This window comes from Oryzias melastigma, linkage group LG14 (genome assembly GCF_002922805.2).
Source record: "Oryzias melastigma strain HK-1 linkage group LG14, ASM292280v2, whole genome shotgun sequence".
In the NCBI taxonomy this organism is placed as follows: domain Eukaryota; kingdom Metazoa; phylum Chordata; class Actinopteri; order Beloniformes; family Adrianichthyidae; genus Oryzias; species Oryzias melastigma.
The window spans coordinates 28,699,465-28,718,313 of NC_050525.1; the positions used below are offsets into that span (position 1 = coordinate 28,699,465).

At 40.1% G+C, this 18,849-nt stretch overlaps 1 protein-coding gene and 1 long non-coding RNA gene across 2 annotated transcripts in view; one reads left to right on the plus strand and one right to left on the minus strand.

The window, feature by feature from the left end:
- Positions 1–349: 349 nt before the first annotated feature.
- On the plus strand, positions 350–1,206 carry LOC118599675. Its single transcript, XR_004949121.1, has 3 exons — positions 350–497; positions 606–718; positions 861–1,206. It is a non-coding gene; the product is annotated as an uncharacterized LOC118599675 (long non-coding RNA).
- Positions 1,207–3,415: 2,209 nt separating this feature from the next.
- klf5l (Kruppel-like factor 5 like) overlaps positions 3,416–18,849 on the minus strand; it is a 22,419-nt gene continuing 6,985 nt past the window's right edge. Inside the window, exons 2-4 of the mRNA XM_024266831.2 lie at positions 11,533–12,415; positions 11,103–11,162; positions 3,416–5,180 (exon numbers count right to left, since the gene is read on the minus strand). Coding sequence (XP_024122599.1) covers positions 5,002–5,180; positions 11,103–11,162; positions 11,533–12,415 — 1,122 coding nt within the window. The 3' untranslated portion in view covers positions 3,416–5,001. The remainder of the gene's footprint in view (positions 5,181–11,102; positions 11,163–11,532; positions 12,416–18,849) is intronic.

Sequence of the window (18,849 nt, forward strand, 5' to 3'; positions counted from 1 at the left end):
TCCGACTTTTATTCTAAAACATGAAAAGATGGATATTCTTAAGAGCACAAATGTTTGCATTTGGAGATAAAACAGTGGAATCTCATGAAGAAGCTGAACTCTAAGATATTTTATTGGGTTTGCAGAATGACTAAAGTACAGAAAAACTTACAATAGATTGATACCTGAACAGAGAAATGACGGATTTTGATGCTGCAGAGATGACATCATTTATTTTGACTTTATGTAAATCTAGAAAAACCATCTCCTGATTATGAAAACACATTTAATTGCTCAATCCTCCTGCAGTCCTCGGCTATCATCGAGCTGAGAGAAGTTCGGGCAGCAGTCAGAGCAGACAAGTTTTAACAAGAACCGTTTTCTGCCATTACTGTGGAATGAGCCGTGAAATGGGCATTCGGCTTCACCTGCCCTCCAGGTTGAAGGTTTAGGGAGCAGAAGAAAATGTTCCTGAGCAGCAAATGGAACTGAGAGATGAATGAAAGGTGAGCAAACAGGTGAGTCATCTGGCGGGAGGAACCTGCAGCAGAAATAATAGAAACTGTCCGCTTCACACAAAAAGAAAGCAAACTTTTCATCAGAAATGTTTTCACTGATGTGTGCAGGAACGGGTTTTGGTCGTTAAGGAAAAGTTTGGAAAGTGGCCTCCACTTCAACCAGCCAATCCGGACGTTTCGTAACCTCCTGCACGCTAACTGCATTAAGGGCGTCATCTCAGGTGATGAGGCAAAGCACCAGACGAGCAGCACAAACATAATAACTACTTTCCCTTATTGCAAAACCCAGCGAGGACTCCACCCTCTCCGTCTTTAAGCTCCCACTTACTCTCCTTTGGGAATGTTTTCCTCTTCTCCTTTCAGGACTGCAGGCTCTTTTGTACCTGGCATCCTCGCTGCAGCAGCTCCTCACCTTTCATATCACGCAACTATAAACAGGTATATCCGCCCCGGCGAGCCGCAGTGGAGCTGAGGAGTCAACGTGGAGAAATGATTAACCTCCTTGGACGGTTCCTGTGAAAGGCCGCCGCTCTGTTATCTCCCTATAGATGGAACTTTATTGACGTAATGCAGAAAGTTTAACTTCCACAGTAAAAATCAAAGAGGAGAACGCTGCATTTCCACAGTCAGGATGGAGATTATTCATTAACTTCACTTGTTAAAATCAGTTTAACTTAATAAAAAAGCAGACCCGTTAGTGAGGTCCAGATCGGGTTCATTACTTTGTTTTTAAAGATTTCTTCTGAGAAAAGCAACGTTCGATTTTAATCAGTGATTCTAAGAAACTGCTGATATTTTTTTAGTGAGTTTCAGTTTATTTTGGTCAAATTTATCTGGGAAACTTAATATTGATATGCTAAACATTGCAGATTTAATCTAATTGTTATTGTTACCATCTGATATATGCGCCACGCTGCGTTCATCTTACTATTAACAGCAAGAAAAGTTGCATTCTCTGTGATAATACTAGTGTGAATGCTTTTTGCTGAAAGTAGTCGCTGAAGATGCTGAAGCTTTTTGCGGAAAATGCATTTTCGTTACCTCAAAAAAGAAAAAAAAAAGCTAGAATATTGCTTAAATACAAGCTAAACTCCAAAATAACCAAGAATTACTAGAAACTAAATTAGTCAAGTGTTAGCCTGTCGCTAAAATAAAAGCTAAACTCTAAATAAGCCTATAAAAACCGCAGTAAACTAAATTTAGTCAAAAACGTTCTGATTCTAAAATAGAAGCTAAACTCCAAATTAGCATAAAAACCTCTGTAGATGCCAAATTAGCAAAAAAAAGCTAGCACATTGTCTAAATACTAGCTAAACTCAAAAATAGTCTAAAATTCCTCAGTAAGCTAAATTAGTCAAAAACGTTAGCATGTTGCTAAAATAGAAGCTAAACACTAAATTAGACTTAAAAACCCCAGTAGATAACAAGGAAACCAAAACTGTTAGCATGTTGCTAAAATAGTAGCTAAACTCCAAATTAGCATAAAATACCTTAGTAGTGGGCAAATTAGCCAAATAATAATAATAATAATAATAATAAAAGCTAGCACATTGCTTGAATACTAGCTAAACTCCAAAATAGTCTAAAATTCCTCAGTAAACTAACTTAGTGAAAACGTTAGCCTGTTGCTAAAATAGAAGCTAAACTCCAAATTAGCCTTAAAAACCTTAGTAGATAACAAGTTAACCAAAACTGTTAGCATGTTGCTAAAATATTAGCTAATATCTAAAGGCTTGTTGCTAATCTATTTAAGATTAATGAAATTTGAAGACTTTCTCATCCATTTCCTTTGGGGTGTTTTCTACTCAAAATTTCCAAAACTAAAGTTTATGAATACCAAAAATTCAAGCAGTAATGTCCTGAACGAGATGAATGTTTTGATACTAAGATTGCTGAAATCTCTGAAAGTGTGATTTAGTTTATGTACCGTAAAACACACAGACAGTAGCAGGAGAATCACTGAGTGTGAATGATTACTAAACATTCACATTAGGCTGCTAGAAGTTCGAAGCTGGGGGACAGTGTGGTGATCTGGGCTTCTGTCCTCTATTCTCATTGTCCTATTCTTTTATTATTGATTTCATTGTTCGGTGCAGTTTGATTTCCACTGATTCCAGCTGGATCGTCCGTCATGTTCGTGGACTTCACCTCCAGCTCAAAGAATTAGATAAGCTAACTCCTCTTAAACTTTCCTGGTAAATCTCCCGTCCGTCCTGGAAGAGGATCTCTCCTTCATATGTGTCTTCTTATTTCCTGGAATCAGATTTTTTTATTTAGGAGGTTTTCAGATAACCAGTTTAGCAATCAGCTATTGTGTGTATTTTATGACTGAATTAACATTTTTGATCAGGTGCATTTCCTCATTTATGGTCTTCATTCCTCAGTTAATGACAGGATCCATTCTGCATCAATGAAGGACAAGTTTATGGGATTTTTCTAAAAAAAAAAAGTTTTTTTAAACTAAAAACGTCAGTTTATTAGCCTGGACTTCCTTAAAAAGGAAGAATTTCCTGGTTAAAATAAAAAAACGTTATCCTTTAACTGTGTGTGTCATATTTTGTTTATTTTATTGACAGAATTCTGGATTTATAGTCTTCAGGAAATCCAAGTGACTAAACTGTCTCTGAACGGACCGACACTTTTGAAAAAGTCAAGAAAATGATCAAATTCTAACCTTAAACTCAACAATTTTACGCATCAAAATTAAAAAAATGTTAATGATTTGAATTCTTTTGAGTTGTTTGCTTCATTTTGACTCAATATTAAAGCCTTTTAGTTTCATTTTTATTTTTTATTGCTTGTTAATGTTTACCCATTTTCACCTCTGACTTTATTCCATCTACAAAAACTCACCTTTATTTAACTTTTCTCAAATGGTCAACTGTCTTTGAAAAGTTAAAGCATAAACAAAGAGAAACAACATTTTTAGTGAATATTTATTTGTTTTATTGCAACACCATTGCTGCACAAAAGTTCATTTTTTTAATTCATTTTTTACATTATCAATTTGATAACTGTTTTACACACATTAGGTATCAAAAACAAAATTAAGCTCTCAAATAAAACCGATCTAAAATCCCAAAAGGATAAAAGAAAAAACAATATTAAAGCAGCAGATCATATTTACAGTTTTAGGTTAAATCTACAGTCTGTACACGGCGGCGCTCACCAGCGCCCCCTCCATCAGAAACAGGAGAACTTGCTTCCTTTAAGATCAAACTTAAAAAAAATGTAAAAAGATGAAAATAACAGGAAGTGTTTGGACAAAAAGTAAAAAAGTTTGGGGATTTTTATGCCTAAAACAACTAAGAATGGGAAAAATTCTGGAGTTTTAAGATGCAAACAGATATTTAAAATAAATGGTTTTATGAGAAATAAAAAAAAAAAAAAATAAAATGCAAGAAAGTCTTAGATTTGAATCAAAAGTTGCATGAACTCCAGGCAAATTTTAGTCATCAGGAACTGAAATTCATGCAAAAAGTCATTTTTTGTGTCCAACTTGACAGATTTAAATTCAGTAATAATATTCAGAGGATTAAACTCCAAATGGAGAACGGCTGCAGATGACGCGGGACGTTTGCAAGAAGTTTAAAGACATTTCTAGAGGAATTATAAAGTAAATTTCACAGAAATGTGGAGTTAACTTTTGAAAATTGTCTTCATTCCTAATTTATAATCATTTGAAAAAGGATACATTTTTTATTTTCAAAGATACTGACTTTTAAGGCTTTTAAATCTTGAAACCGATACTGTTTTTGTTTAGTTACGCTGCATGTTTTTGGTTCTATGAGGCAAATTAAATCGTTCAGGTGCAGAATTTACACAACGAGGCGCTCAGGACGCCTAACGTCCGCTAAAAAGGTAAAAAAGTACAAGAAAATTAAAAGAGATTAGAGGGAATGTTTGCTGATTCTTCAGTCAGCAAATTTCAAAGGACCTCTGTTGCCATGGCAACACTGTGGATACAAACACAGGCAAATCGCCGTCGATCGACCTGGGGAGTCGGGTTGCATCTGTTGATTTTTCCCATGGGGGCGGGGCTTTTATTGTGGCTAATATTGAGTAAAAAAATAGAAGAGTCAAGTATAACTTTCAATACATTCATCGCATCCTTAAACACACAGAAACACTCTTAAAACCAGTATGTACAGAGCCTCTTCGCTTAAAGTTTGTACCTTAAAAACTTTTTAAAAACTTTGAAGGTAAAAAAAAAAAGCAGAAAAGTAGAGAAGGATCCAATTTAGGAGTTGGTCTGTCTTCGTGGGAGCTGCTTGGTAAAGAGAAGAACCAACTAAATCATGATCGGCCGTTTCCGTTCAGACAGGATGGAGCCACTCTAAAGCTCAGAAATGGCGTCTGACCTTCCAGAGACGTTCACCCAAGAAACTGATCCACAGAAGTTTTTCAGAACCAAATCTCCGAGGAAGGAAGCAGTCGCTGCCTGCTAGCATCAACCAGTTCTGACAGTTCAAGGCGGTGTCGAAGTGTTCAAGCTGCGTCCCTTTCAGTTCTGGTGGCGCTTCATGTGCAGAGCCAGGTGGTCCGAGCGCGAGAAGCACCGGCTGCACGCCACGCACTTGAAGGGCTTGGCGCCGGTGTGTTTTCGGTAGTGTCTGGTGAGCTCGTCTGACCGGGCGAAGCGCCAGTCGCAGTTCTCCCACGTGCAGCGGTACGGCTTCTCACCTGCAACACAGAGAAACGGACGCGTCAGCTGATTCGATGGTTTTATTGATACGAACAACGGCTGACAGCTAAAATACAAACGAGGAACTGCTAGAAGGTTTCTCCATTTATTGGTATGTTGGTGAAGCACGAAGCTTTGGTTTATCTAGACCAAGAGATGCAAGTGCAGAAAAAAAAACTTAAATAAAAAGACAAGATAAACTTTGTAACGTTGACTTTCTAGGGATTTTTCAACCAACTTTTCGATATGGAACGAACAAAAAGCAACATTTTAGAAGATAATTTTAAAAGTTATGCATCCAGCAGCAATGGAAAAAACACATATCTCTCTTTTTTTCTTAAAAAAGTTGCTTGCAATCAAGAGCATATCTGCACGATATGAGGAGAACTTGTGATATTAGTGATCAATAATGCAACATCAATGTGATTGGAACAAAAAAGCAAAATAACTAATAATCATTTCCATTTCACTGCCACAGTTTGATTTAAATAAAGTCAACATTTCTTAAACGACACTCCGGATGAGCCACATCTACAAAGGATCGAATATAAAAGGGTTTCACTCGATTGGTCGAATGCCTAAAGGCTCCATTTGATTCATTAAATACATCAGCTAAGATTGTTTTAGCATAACAATTAGTAATAATTTAAGATAACCATTTATTACTCAACTTCAAAATACCCAGGATAACTGAAAAAAGCCTAAATTAGCCAAAACAGCCTAAAAAATCTGAGTAAATACCAAAATAAAAAGCTAGCAGAATGCAGATTTTTAAAACTTTAAATCTGTAACTTTTTAACATAATTACAAATAATAAAAAGCAGGAATATTATTCCAGAATAAATCAACTTGAACCTTAAATAACTTTCAATATTTTACTTAAAAATATATTTTGTCAAAATTATATAAGTTAGAAATGAGCTCAAAATAACATCGGGTCATTAATAAGGATAAAATAAAATGATCTGGAGGGCCGGATAGAATTACCCGGAGGGCCGGATCCGGCCCCTGGGCCTCGACTTTGACACATGTGGTGTAGGCCTGATCCAGACACAATATTCAACAGAACTCCCATTAAAAAAAATAATAATAAATGTGACCAAATATTTCTGGCACCGTGCAGACAAGACTGTAAAATTCCAGTCGACCTGCATGAACGTTTCTGTGAACGAATCCCAGTCGGATCTTTACTGTTTCTTGGAATTGAGAAACCGAAACACTTCACGATCTAAGAAAACAAGAGAATCTGAAGGGGATTCCTGCGAAGGACAAACAATCTGACACGACCGTTAATCAGCTCCGCCCACAATGTGGCATTTCTGAGCCGAGCGAATCATCGGCGAGGCGGTATGCGTTCAACAAAACCGTCACCGCCAATGGACGACGAGAACACAAACATACATCACTCAATTCTTCTACAGTAAAGATAGATTCTTGCAGACGTTTACAGACTTTAATTTAAGAAACAAACATCTGCTGTAAACATGTGATACGATGGCTATGATCCCCATTGGGCCAAATCCAAAAGTCTAAACTGCGTTGTTAACTTCATAAGGATTTCCACTGACCGGTTTTAACCACCAAAATAATCCCTATTTTCTAGAGCTGGATTGATAAAATCGATTAATCGATTTATTAATCATAGATCGATTATCATTTCATAAAAAATATATATATTGATTTAGTACAGAAAGCTAAAGTACGTTAGCTTGATGCTAATGTATAAAGGGATTTCCCATAGGACGGCTAATGCTAACATGACCTAAAAATAAATTGCTGAATAAATAAAGATCTTTATAAACTCACACAGGCATGAATTTTCCAAACTCTTTTAAGGAAATATTTTTAAGTAATTATCTGTGGTCTAAAGCACAATTTGTTTGCTCATTCTTTCTTTCTTCTTCTTCTGGAATAAGGTGTAATGCTGTAGCACGAGCGCCACCTAGGGGCCAAACTGAAACGACCTCCAGGAGAAGCAGAACAATGTTTATGTTAATGATCTGAACATTTTTGTCATGATTTCACATTTTACAGTATAAATATATTCAAAACATATATACTATTAATGTATTTCTAAACAAATGTGTCTAAATGAGTAAAGTCAAAATTAAATTGTATTGAATTTAATTGAGAGGATAGAAAAAAAACAGTCAAATCGATTCAGAATCTCCATGAATTAGCATTTTCCCACCATGACCAGCATGAGCTAACTAGCTAGCTTAAGTTGAACGATGTACTATCACTTCCTGACTAATTCCCCCAAAAGCTTTAAAGGTCTTTAACTGATCTAAAATAACGGGGTTGTACCGTCCTGGGTTCGGCACAACAGTGAAAGAAGGAACTTTTGTTGGCGATCTCAGGATGTTTGAGCTTTCTAACCCCGCCGGTGAAGGAGCGTGACTGACTCAGCGTGCGGGTTATTAAGTGCTCATTAACTGCGTGGGCCGTGTCGGCGCCGATTAGATAGTCTTGATGGTGCAAACCATCAATCAGGAGTGACAGTCCAGGAGGTCCAAAGATCACTTTTCTGAGATCCAGATTCAGGCTAATTTCGGCTCGGACGGTCACACAGAGGAGGCGGAGTCTCCCCGGCCACAGGTGTGTTTGGATTTGCTCTTTGGAGGTCACAAGTAAAGCCATCGCTCTCTGACTTTTATCCCTGAAAGCTAGCAAACAGGCGGGTGAAATACGACTCAGAGAACAAACATACTCGACTGGATATATTCCTGGACGAGCTGCCAAAGGGCAGGTGAAACCGCTGACCTCCAGTCGTCCACGGATACTCCTTTATGGTCCCGACTGTTCTTATTTTAGGATCATTCCTAATTAGCCTCAAAGCTTTTGTCATTTGTCTCGAGCTAAAATCCTTCAGAAAAGCTTTATTGACGTTTGCAGTTAAACGACAGCAGCTGTTTGGTCAGGTGGAGGATCATAAACGGTTAAACTACGGCATTATCTCCTCTTTCAAGCACACAAATGTTAATGAGTTCATGTACTGTGACCACATCATAAAGCATATTGGACGAGCACACAATCCTGATCACACAATCACAACAAAACACACTCAAATGTACAGCTACAGTGCATCAATCACTCCCAACAAAAAGGCTTTTGTGCGGCTGCCGTGTGCTCTCATGGAAGACACATATTTACTCTTCCAGAGTTCCGATGACGCCTCAAGAGCTGCTCCAGGTTTTCTCTGAACGATGGAGTTTTACTCTCCGCACCGGAAGTGTTCTAATAGGATTTTATCACCATCTCTGCCGGGTTTTACGGAGTCAAAGAGCAAACACTCCAGGCTCTTCAGGACGGCCATAAAGTCTGTGTGGACCTCTTGTTCCTTATCAGCTCGGTTGGTGTTTGTGAAGAGGGCTGGAGGGTTCCCTAATCGAGCCGATACTTCAACCGCACGCAAACACGGCCGAGCACAACGCGGCGCCACGCCGCAACCGCGGAACACGCTCTTCAGTCACGGTCAAGATGAAGAGTCTCCCGTCTGAAGTTCAGATCGGAACGTTTACAGTTCAGATTTCACAAGAAGTTAATGTTCACTGTGAGGACGGCGAGTCCCGAACAGAGATCCAGAAGAAAGGTCACAACCTCCAGAACAACAAACCAGGAGGATCAATGCCACACAAAGGATGCTGCCTCCTTCCTCCTCGATTCTTTCGTGTGGATCAGGACGCTCAGTTCAGATTTGATTTCACTTCTGAGTCATCATCCATGTTAGCTAAAGCGACTCGGCAGGCCTGATGGTCCAGAGCTGGAAAAGTCCGTTTGTAGGATTCGGTCTGCACCACACAGGAACCACTACGAGGTTCTGAGGGTTCAAGAATCACTAATTTGTTTAAAAATATTAGTTTTTTTTAACCGCATAAAGTTTAGGAGAAAAAATATTCATGGGAAAACAGTTTTAATTTTTATTTTATGCTAACAGAGACTTTAATTTGACTTTTTAAACCATCATTTGGTTCAGGAATGATGTCTGCAGCTAAAACTTCAGTTTACAAAAAAAGCAGCTTCAACTTATGGCATTTAAAGGTATTTGTTGTCTTAAACGAGTTTCATCATCATGTGACTTCTTCCATTTGATCATATTTACTCGTCTGTTAAACTTGATCTAACAGAACATCTTTTGTTTTCAGTCTTACTCCTTTTATTTATTATAGGGCAATTAACGGATTATAAAAATGTTAATCATCATCTTCCTTTAGCAAACATTTAAAAATATGTTTTTTTGAACATCTTGTATTAAATAGAACAAAAGAAGAGCTATAAATAACCTGCTGCATATCTTTGGAACACGCGACCTTTTATCCAAACATCTCTCCATTAATCTGATCATGAAAAATGCTGAACTTTGTTTTTTATTGTACTGTAGCTACTTTACACAGTAAGATTCATTAAATTCTACATTTTTTAATTCTTTTGGTCAGTTTGTCGTTTCTGCCCGTCCTCCGTGTGAACGCTCTCCTCCGGAGTCGTTTTGTTTACAATTCACACTACATATCTTGAGTTCTGTTTGTCCTGAGCTGCCATATCCTGCTGCCTTTACGGCCCGACTTCCTCCCAGAACCCGTATGCTTTTATTTTATTCATTTATGACCCCAGAGAAAGCCCTTCGCCTGCGCGTTCAGCCTGTGGTCGCCTCGCTGGAGTTCTGCCGCAGAGCTTCACGGCGAGGGTAAGCCTCCAAAATACAGGTCAGGAGCGGCTGCAGGTTTCATCTTACAGAGAGAGCGAAACCCGTCCTCCGTTTCTATGAAGCCCCTGCCTGATCCTTGTGCATACTCTGAAAAGGAACTGAAAGCAGGAGTAACTGGTTTGGCCCTCGTTTAGTGGCGTGACTTCCCTCTTTTTCCTCTTTTCTTCACCGGACTCCCCTCCCTGCCGTCTTTGTTCTCCCTCTCTGGGGGAGTTTGGTGGACAGGTAGCGGCACGCAGAAACGTGGGTGAGAAAAAACAAACTACTGTTGCTTTGGTGCTTTTTGGCATCCAAATCTTTCACTTTTGTTCTTAAAAAAGCCCCAAAAAATTAGTTTATTTCAAATGTTGATGATTTTAAAACCCCGATCAGTAAATTTAGACTTTTTGTGTACAAAACCAACATTAACATCATTTACAAATATGGATTTCTTCATAAACAATCATCATTTTATCCGTTTTTGTAACTTTACGTTGGAGCACACAGGCTGGGGGGGGATTCCGCTCGCCGCATCAAGCATCCGGATTCCTAAACCTAACAGGCACATTTTTTTTTTTGGTCCAAGAAACTGAATGTACAACATAAAACTCGGAGGACGCGTGCACCCAACTGTCAAGAACGTAAACCAGAAAATCCAGCCGCCCGTTAATTCAGATGAGTCAACACCAGAATGAGCTCCAACTATGTCGGTCTCCAGCGAGTACAATCTCTACATATCTCCACTCTTTGGAACTGTAACATGCCTAAGCCATGACTTATCTCAAACACATTTGTAATTTTCCAAAAAGTTAGTGGAAAGTGACCTTTTAGACCCAAAACTGTCACATTTTTAAAAACTTTTGTGGTTCTCTGCGACTCGTGTACAGACCGTAAGTTTGGTGCCATGATTTGAGTAAAGCTTGCATAGTATTTTTTTCCATTTTGGAAATTTTGACAAAATTTTCTGTCCGCTTTGTAACAAAAACTACCAAAAAATACAATTTGGGGGCTTGTCCGGGATGTCATGTTTTGCCCTGTAGCTCAGAAATTACCAGATTTAATGCTGGATACTCAACAAATCCCCTCCTCTACACTTAAAACATATATATATTTTTAATGTAAACACAATTTAAAGTAACCAATAAGTCCGTCAACCAGGATTTGGTGCTGAACAAAAGTAGGTGAGATTCACAATCTGGTGTGGTAAAGACTTTTCTGTGGAATAAAAAGGTTGTACCTGTGTGCGTCCTTTGGTGTGCTTTGAGATGAGAGCTCTTTGTGTAAACTTTGGTGCAACCTGCAAGAAACCAGAGAAAGATGCATCAGCTTAGCCGAGGTCGAACAGATTCGCTTTCAAACGGGTTCTGAAATCTCTCGTTTTGCCAAAAGTGAAACGGATGAAGACGTTCTCGCTTCATAGCTGCAAGACTCTCTGCATATGATGGAAACGTAAAACGCCTCGCATGTGTCGGGTTTCTGCTTTGTGAATCAGTTTAACAGACAATGGGGACAACAGCACCAAACGGACAAACTAGTCGGAGCAGTTGTGCTGAATCGTGTTTTCATTGGTTATTTGTTTATCAGATGAAACGTTTTCCTGGTCTCATTGTGTGTGAACGAACACAAACGCTCTCTGTGTGGGAAAATGCTGAAATCTGCATGCTCACCTGGGTAGTCACAGAAGTGGATCCTCCTCTTCTCCAGCTCGGGGTTGTTCCGCCGGTTGTATTTTGGACCCGTCAGAACCCCCTGACCGTGTGTCATCAGCAGTGCGTGTGGAGTGAGTCCCGCCACCTTGGCTCCTCCCAGACGCTGCTGGTACGGCGGCGGCGGCTGCGACGCTAAGCTGAGCAGCTCGCCGTGGCCGTCCGGGCTCCCGGGCTGGGAGTTGGGAGGCGATGGCGGCAGGCTGTGGGGCGCCGTGTGCTGCGGCGCGTTGCTGGGAGAGACCTGGTAGTAGGCGTGGTGCTGCTGCAGCTGGTGCTCTGCCATCATGTAGTTACCGCCCAGGTTCAGCATCGTCCTTCCGCCGGCGGAGTCCTGAGCGGGCGAGGTGCTGTGCGACAGGGTCATGGTCAGGTCGGCGCTGCTGGTGATGGGCATGTGGTAGACCTGCGGCTGCGGAGGCTGCGGCCCGATGTGAAGTTCTGTGTCCAAGTTCTGCTGTGAGCCCACAGTCACGGCTCCTCCGGGGCCCATTTCTGGCTTAATGTAAACGTTGTTGACCACGGGCGGCATGCTGAAGACCGAGGTGAAGTCCGGGAGCGCCTGAGTGGAGGTGGGGAGGGAGCAGGGCACCTCCAGCCCCGGCTCCGTCTTGATCTGCTGCGGCGTCAGGGTCTTGGGCCGGTAGAGGCCCGTGCGCAGGTGGGTGGTGTTGGGGAGGATGAGGTTGATGTTGAGGCTGTAGGGGGTCGATGGTTTATCTTCGGAGAAATACTCGTCCACCACCGAGGCGCTTTCTCGCCGGTACTTCTTGTCATTGGGATCAGTCGGCGGGACCAGAGGACTGCTGACCTGGGGAAGGTATTTGTCCAACTCCAGTCGAGTCTGGAAGACAGATGAGGAGAAAGGTTCATAAGATACATAAAAAGATATTTCATGAAGCTGATATCATCCGCTTTTGATCCTTTTTGGATTAAAAGTGGGGTTTAATCTGATTTTATCCCCCATTTTGATTATTTTTGGATCAAAAGGGGGAATTGAAGTTGATTTCTTTCCCTCTTTTGGATCAAATCAATAATCCTGATCTTTTTTTCTGAAGAAGTTGATGCATTGCGTGAATGTAAACCAGTCTGAGCGTTTTCTGTGCCAAGTTTTCGCATATTTATCAGCTTCTGTTATCTGCGAAACCTTAATGCATGAGCAGCAGTTGAATCGTCCTCAGCGACGCGTGTCGACTGAGACGTACAACCTGACAGGTCCTGAGCCGCTACAATTCCCAACTCAAGCGGCGACTTTCCTTCATTCTTTTTCTAACACAAATTTCTATTTTCATTGAAAATTGTCTGGTTTCTTGTACCGGATCTACTCAACTTTTCAGAGACGAAAACTGTTAAAAACTACAGATATTTTTGGCGAAACTGTTTGCATTCCCGAGACACAGGCTGTTTCTGCATCTGTTTATGAAAATGTTTGGACACTAAAAACACAATCAAACAAGTTTGTCAAGTTATAGAGTGGAACAGTTAAAAGAAATCCAACAAGTTTTTCAATAAATATGCAAATTCTTTTACTTATATCGTTTTCTTTTGACAGATACGTTTGATGGTTCTACTTTTGTCTTTTTACGGCACGTTTTACCAAAGAAAAAAGGCTTTGATTATAAATTAAAAACACTCATGACTTTGTTACATCACTTTGACATAAGTTTTCTTCTCTAAAACAAATCCAGAGGAGGATGAGAGAATTCATCTCAGTTTACATCAACTGGCTGCTCATTTATTGAGCAGTGAAGTTCAGTCTTCATTTTGGGGGAAAAAAAACAATTAAAGTTATTCATCTCAATCTATTTTTAACTAAAAACAACAACGGTTGAATCATTTAAAGTCTGCTTTTCTGAGCATAAAGAGCAACTTGACAAAAAAACATCAAGCACAAAAGAGACAACAGAAAGCAGCAGGACTGGACCTGCAGCCGAACATAACTGCAGCCTTTTAGCGGCTTAAGTGGGAGGATTTATCAGATCTTCATCCCCAATTACCTGCTGTGCACATCTGTGAACGTGTGTTTGTCATTCAGAGGCTCTGAAGCAGACCGCCGCTCCTTTAGAGGCGCACAAACCGCCGAGCAGAACGCCGCTGCTTCTGCAGGCATGCGTACGCGCGTAAACTTTACACACGCGGCCCGTTTGCTGCACGACCCGACGGGCCGAGCGGGCGGCGAGATCCCCCGGCGTGGGTGTGGCTGCTGCTTGAGAAAACAAGACGGTGGCGGGGATATTCAGGCACGCCAAAACAAAAGCTGCAGGCATGAGAAAGACGCGGTGAAACCTAAACACTGACATGTAAAAATAGACCTGCCAGACAAATGCCATCAGCACAAAGACAACAAATAACCAGAAAGAAGCTGAGAGGACGAGCGGGGGGGACACGTGAGCCGCAAACGCGTGGAAAGAACCTGATTGAAGGGATGAAAAGTATCTGGCAGCAGCACAAAAGCTCCTTATGAAACATTTCACATCAGGATATGAAAACAATCATGAATCTCATTACACATTTCTCAAACAGCTAAAGCCCATAATGAGTCGACGACGGCTTTGGAGTCCGAGACGCTCAACTGGATGAACTTTGCTTCAAATAGGAGGTAATAAGCTGGAGCTCAGAATGGAGCATTCTGGGACGAATGGGGGTAATGAGGTGCTGAAGGGCTGGAGGTTTGGAATGCAGAATGCTAAAAAAAAATGATCAAATGCACCTGTTGTGACCCAACAGCTGCAGGTAGAGACCTGGAGGTCACTGTGGGGCTTTTCCATTCATCGGGAAGTAAAACACAACCGTCAATAAAGCTTCTCCGTGGATTTAAGTGGCACAAACTGAGCAGAATTTTACTTTTTTCATCTTTTCTGGTTAAAAACTTCTCAGCTGTTATCTGTCTACAACTTGTGGCTCTTTGATCCATTTATTGTGGGTCTGTAGTTCTAAAGAAAATGCTAATAATTCAAATAAATGATCAGTTTATGTCAAACCACAGAGCAAAATGATGTCATAGAAATGTTCTTCAAATCTGTGTTTTTATTGTCACATTTGTCAGATAAGTCTCCACAATTCCTATATTTTGGTCAATTACTATAAAAATGGTTCAAGTTTGAAACAGATGCAGTTTAAAATATTTTAAAATGATCTAGAATTATGAGTTTTGTGCCTTATATCTTAAAAATATTATATTTAGTGTTTTTTTTTTAATAATTTGATCCTATTTCAATGTTAATATTTTAAAGTAAAATGAAAAAACAAATTCAGGTGGTGCACCTGAATCCTAATGATAAAAAGCATCATGGGATAACCTTAATTAGTGTATTTTATTTTGAAAGTAGCTTGTGTGCTGCTGTCAAAAGTGAAAGAAATCAAAACAGTTACAGAAACATTCAGACACTATTGTAATATTTCAAATCTACATGTTTAAAATGATTTTTATTGATCACAAAAACATGAATATTGTGTATTTTTCTAAACGATAACGTGAGTTTTTCCGTCCCTCACTTTGATCTGTAAGAATCTGGACCAAATGCTCTCTTAGGGTTAAAGGCTGCAGAACTCTGAACTGTGCGGAGGGATATTGTAGTCTAACAATATTTTTGTTGCAGCGATAATGTTAGCTTATGGATGTGAAGAGCTGTAAGCTAGCAGGAGAACATGTAAACAGGGAGCTCTCAGAGATTCATTTCTGATAAAACTCCTGCCGCTCTGCAGAAACTATGTCCAAGAAATCAAAAAGTTTTTTTAGATTTTAGCTAAAAACGTAAGAATCATTATTAAAAGACGACTGGGAACTCGTGCTGGGTATCGGTTAGGATTTCCAGGATCGATTCGATTTTTTCGATTCTTCAATTCAGTTTTGAGTTTACACATTTATACACATTTGTCTGGAAATACATTAATAATCTATATACATTTAGAATTAATCTGATACAGTTCCCATGTATCAGTGAAATAACGAGATTATTAATATCACACAGTGTTAATGGATTCTCTAAAGGAGAAGTTCTAACTAAAATGTTCAGATCATTAACATTGTAAACATTGTTCTGCTTCTCCTGGAGAAGAAAGTATGAGCAAAAAACGATGTTTTATACCACAAACGGTTACTTTAAAAAATATTTTCTGAAAAGAGTTTCATCCCTGTGAGTTTATAAAGATGTTCATTTAGTCAGAAACTATTCTTAGGTCGCGTTAGCATTAGCCGTCCTATGGGAAATTCCATTAAACGTTAGCATCAAGCTAGTGGACTTTAGCTTAATGTGTTAAATCGATTTATTCTTTTATGAATCGATTTTAATCAACCAAGCTCTACTGGAAATGCTTTGAAAACAGAACAGAAAATGATCAGAGAGGAACTTTAAAGTAATATTTTGCTTTGTTAAAATTATTTGGACAAAATAAGACAAAAGATAGTTGGAATAACTCGTGACTTTTGTTTAAATGAACACTTTCAATTCACCTTTACTGTAAATCTCAGGAAAACAGTTGAAAACAATGTAATATAGTTATAGAAAATAAAGCAGCTGCCCTTTCCTGCTCACTAAAATAAAGAGAACATGTTTATAACCAACCCAAAACCTGGATTAAGAGTCCAGATTAAGTGCAGCACCCGTCAGGATTCTCTATCAAACATCCTCAAAGTTCCTCATCATGTGTTTTTGCTTCATCTGGAGAACAAGATGAAACGATCGAGCTCAAATCTGAGAAGAAAAAGTTCACTTTCTGAAGAAAAATACATTTTTCTGTGAGAAATTGAAGCCAAAAAGCAACAAACTGTTTTAAATTAAGTGCAACCTACAGAAAAATCTGATGGAACTTAAATGAAAGTCATCCCAGAAGCTTTTATCTGTCAGAGTTGCTTCTTCTTTGCACATTTTCTTACAGTTTGGATCAAAGTCACGAGCTGCTGATCAGAGACACAAACGCGGATCTTCCAGGTTTCCTGACGTTCTACATTTCTGTTCCGACTCTGTCCTGCAGAGACAGATGTCATCACGGACTCCTTCATCCTCAGCACGGCTGCAACCTGAGCGCCCGGTGAAACCGCCGGTGTCAGGACTTCCTGAGCAGAACAGAGGAAACCCAAACGGGCCGCTTCCCTCCCGATGACAGAATCCGGCTCAGGAACAGACGGGTTCTGTGGTGCCGGACGACCTTGGTCATCGTTTTCTGACATTTTACTTCAAAAATTCCTATTTAAAAAAAAAGGTTTATTTTTTTCGAATAATTCCTCTCCAGTGAGGAGAACCTCAACAGTTTAAGTTTAAAGAGGATGAAATCGAAGTGTTCATGAATGTGTGTGCAGTTTGTCATAACGTCTGCACAAAGACACAGTTGGTTAATAATTGGAGAACCTGTACAAATGCTTTACTCTGACTCCTTCTGCCTGATAAAGACGCTCCTTATCAGTCGACTTCAGCTTTATGGATGAAGTGGGAGTTTCCACACTTCCGACTCCATGTTCATCCACAGAAGTTCCGTGGATCTTAGCAGATCCAGATTCACAAACGATATGTTTTCAATCCACAACGTTAGCTTAAAACTTCTGTTTGCATCATCATGCATAACAACTGGAAATCGTCTCTCCAAAAAACCGGATTCTAACCTCTGACCCCAAATCCTTCGAGCTTTATCGGATCATCTGCACTCCAGTTTTCCTTTATGGCTTTCAGGAATGCAGAGTTGTGGCCCTTCGCCTTCACATCTCCATAAAAATGAGACAAAAACAGACGTGTAACGAACGGGGCCACCGGGTCACCTCAGAGCAGGGGTTGGGTCGGGCTCGTCAGAGCGAAAACAAAACCTGTGAGACTCCGGGGACGTTTATGGCCGCCAGCGAACGGACCAATAGGAAGGCTCGCTTTCCTCCAGAACGGGACAAAAATATCCTGACTAATAACCCAATCCAACGGGAGGGAAAATAATACAACAAAATACAGATTTTTTTCCAGAAAGAGTCAATTTTATCAAATGAAAGATGAATTCAATGCCAAGATGTTCGTTTTGTTTCAGTCCGATACTTACAGGAGAAGTTTTTACACCTAAAAACAAACATATACAGATTTTGATGCAACCCAGAGTTTCTCTGGACACCAAACTGAGGTCAAAGTGTCACAGAGAAACCAAAAAATCAATATGTGCTCAAGAAAGTAAATAAATTCACCCTTAAAGATCCATTTTTGTCAGATTTATCTCAGTTAAACACAATCTCACTGTATTTGGTGAAATAAGATTGTCACATTTCCTGTGTTAGCGCTCTAATGTGGATTATTTTAAGGAGATTGACCGCCATAATCTTTCCAAAATGAACTTAAGGAATATTTTCTCATATTCCTAACAATATAATCTTCAATTCTCCATCGGATCCTCTCGTTTTATCTCACTAAACTCGGGTTTTAACCTGAGAGTAAAGCACGAAAAGCTGAGATCTAATTACACGTCTGGAGACGACTTTAGCCTCACCACAGAAACGATTTCACGCGCCGTTTTTCGCTGTGGGACGGCGTTATTTTCTTTGAAGGGTAAACAGTAGCAGTCATTAAATAGAATTTGCTGCTGTGGAAGATGAGCTGGCAGATAAAAGGCTTTGGAGAAACAGAGGACCGTCTGCACGCGGCATGTGCTGTCTGGTGGGGGAACATGGCCGGGCATGACGGCGTCTGCACACGAACCCGCTCGACGGCGTGGATGACAAACGGCTGCCGGGAAAGAAAGGAAGCGGTCCTGCAGGAGAATCAAACACAGTTCTGGGGGGAATTATCCATCTTTAGTCACAGTTCTGACAGGTTTGAATGTTGGTGAGAAGAAAAAGTCCAAAGATTTGCTCCACAGAAAGAGTGTGTGGGAGTTGGGATGAAGAACACGGCGGCGCTGACTGATGGAGACGTCAGAGATGCAAACGTAGACAAATCAGCTGCAATTAGAAAAACCAGAGCAGCTGTAAACAAATCGAAAAGTCTCCAAACTAAGATTTCAGCTTCAGCCTCTCACCTCCATGGATGGAGTCAAGCTGGAAAAACCACTAAAGACACTAAAGGTCAAGTCTAAGGTCAAAGTAAATCACTGTCAGATCTCCAAACTGGTCTGAGTGGACGAGATGAAGAAAACACAGCTGATGGAAAATAAAGGCTAGACTGGCATTTCCCACAATGCAATTCTACAGGTTGCAAAGCTTCTGGGAAAATGTCCTATGGAGTTTTTTTGACAAGTCTTTATTCTAAGAAATGAAGAATACCAAGAAAAGAAGAGACTATTGTGAAACACGGAGGAGGCTTAGTTATGGTT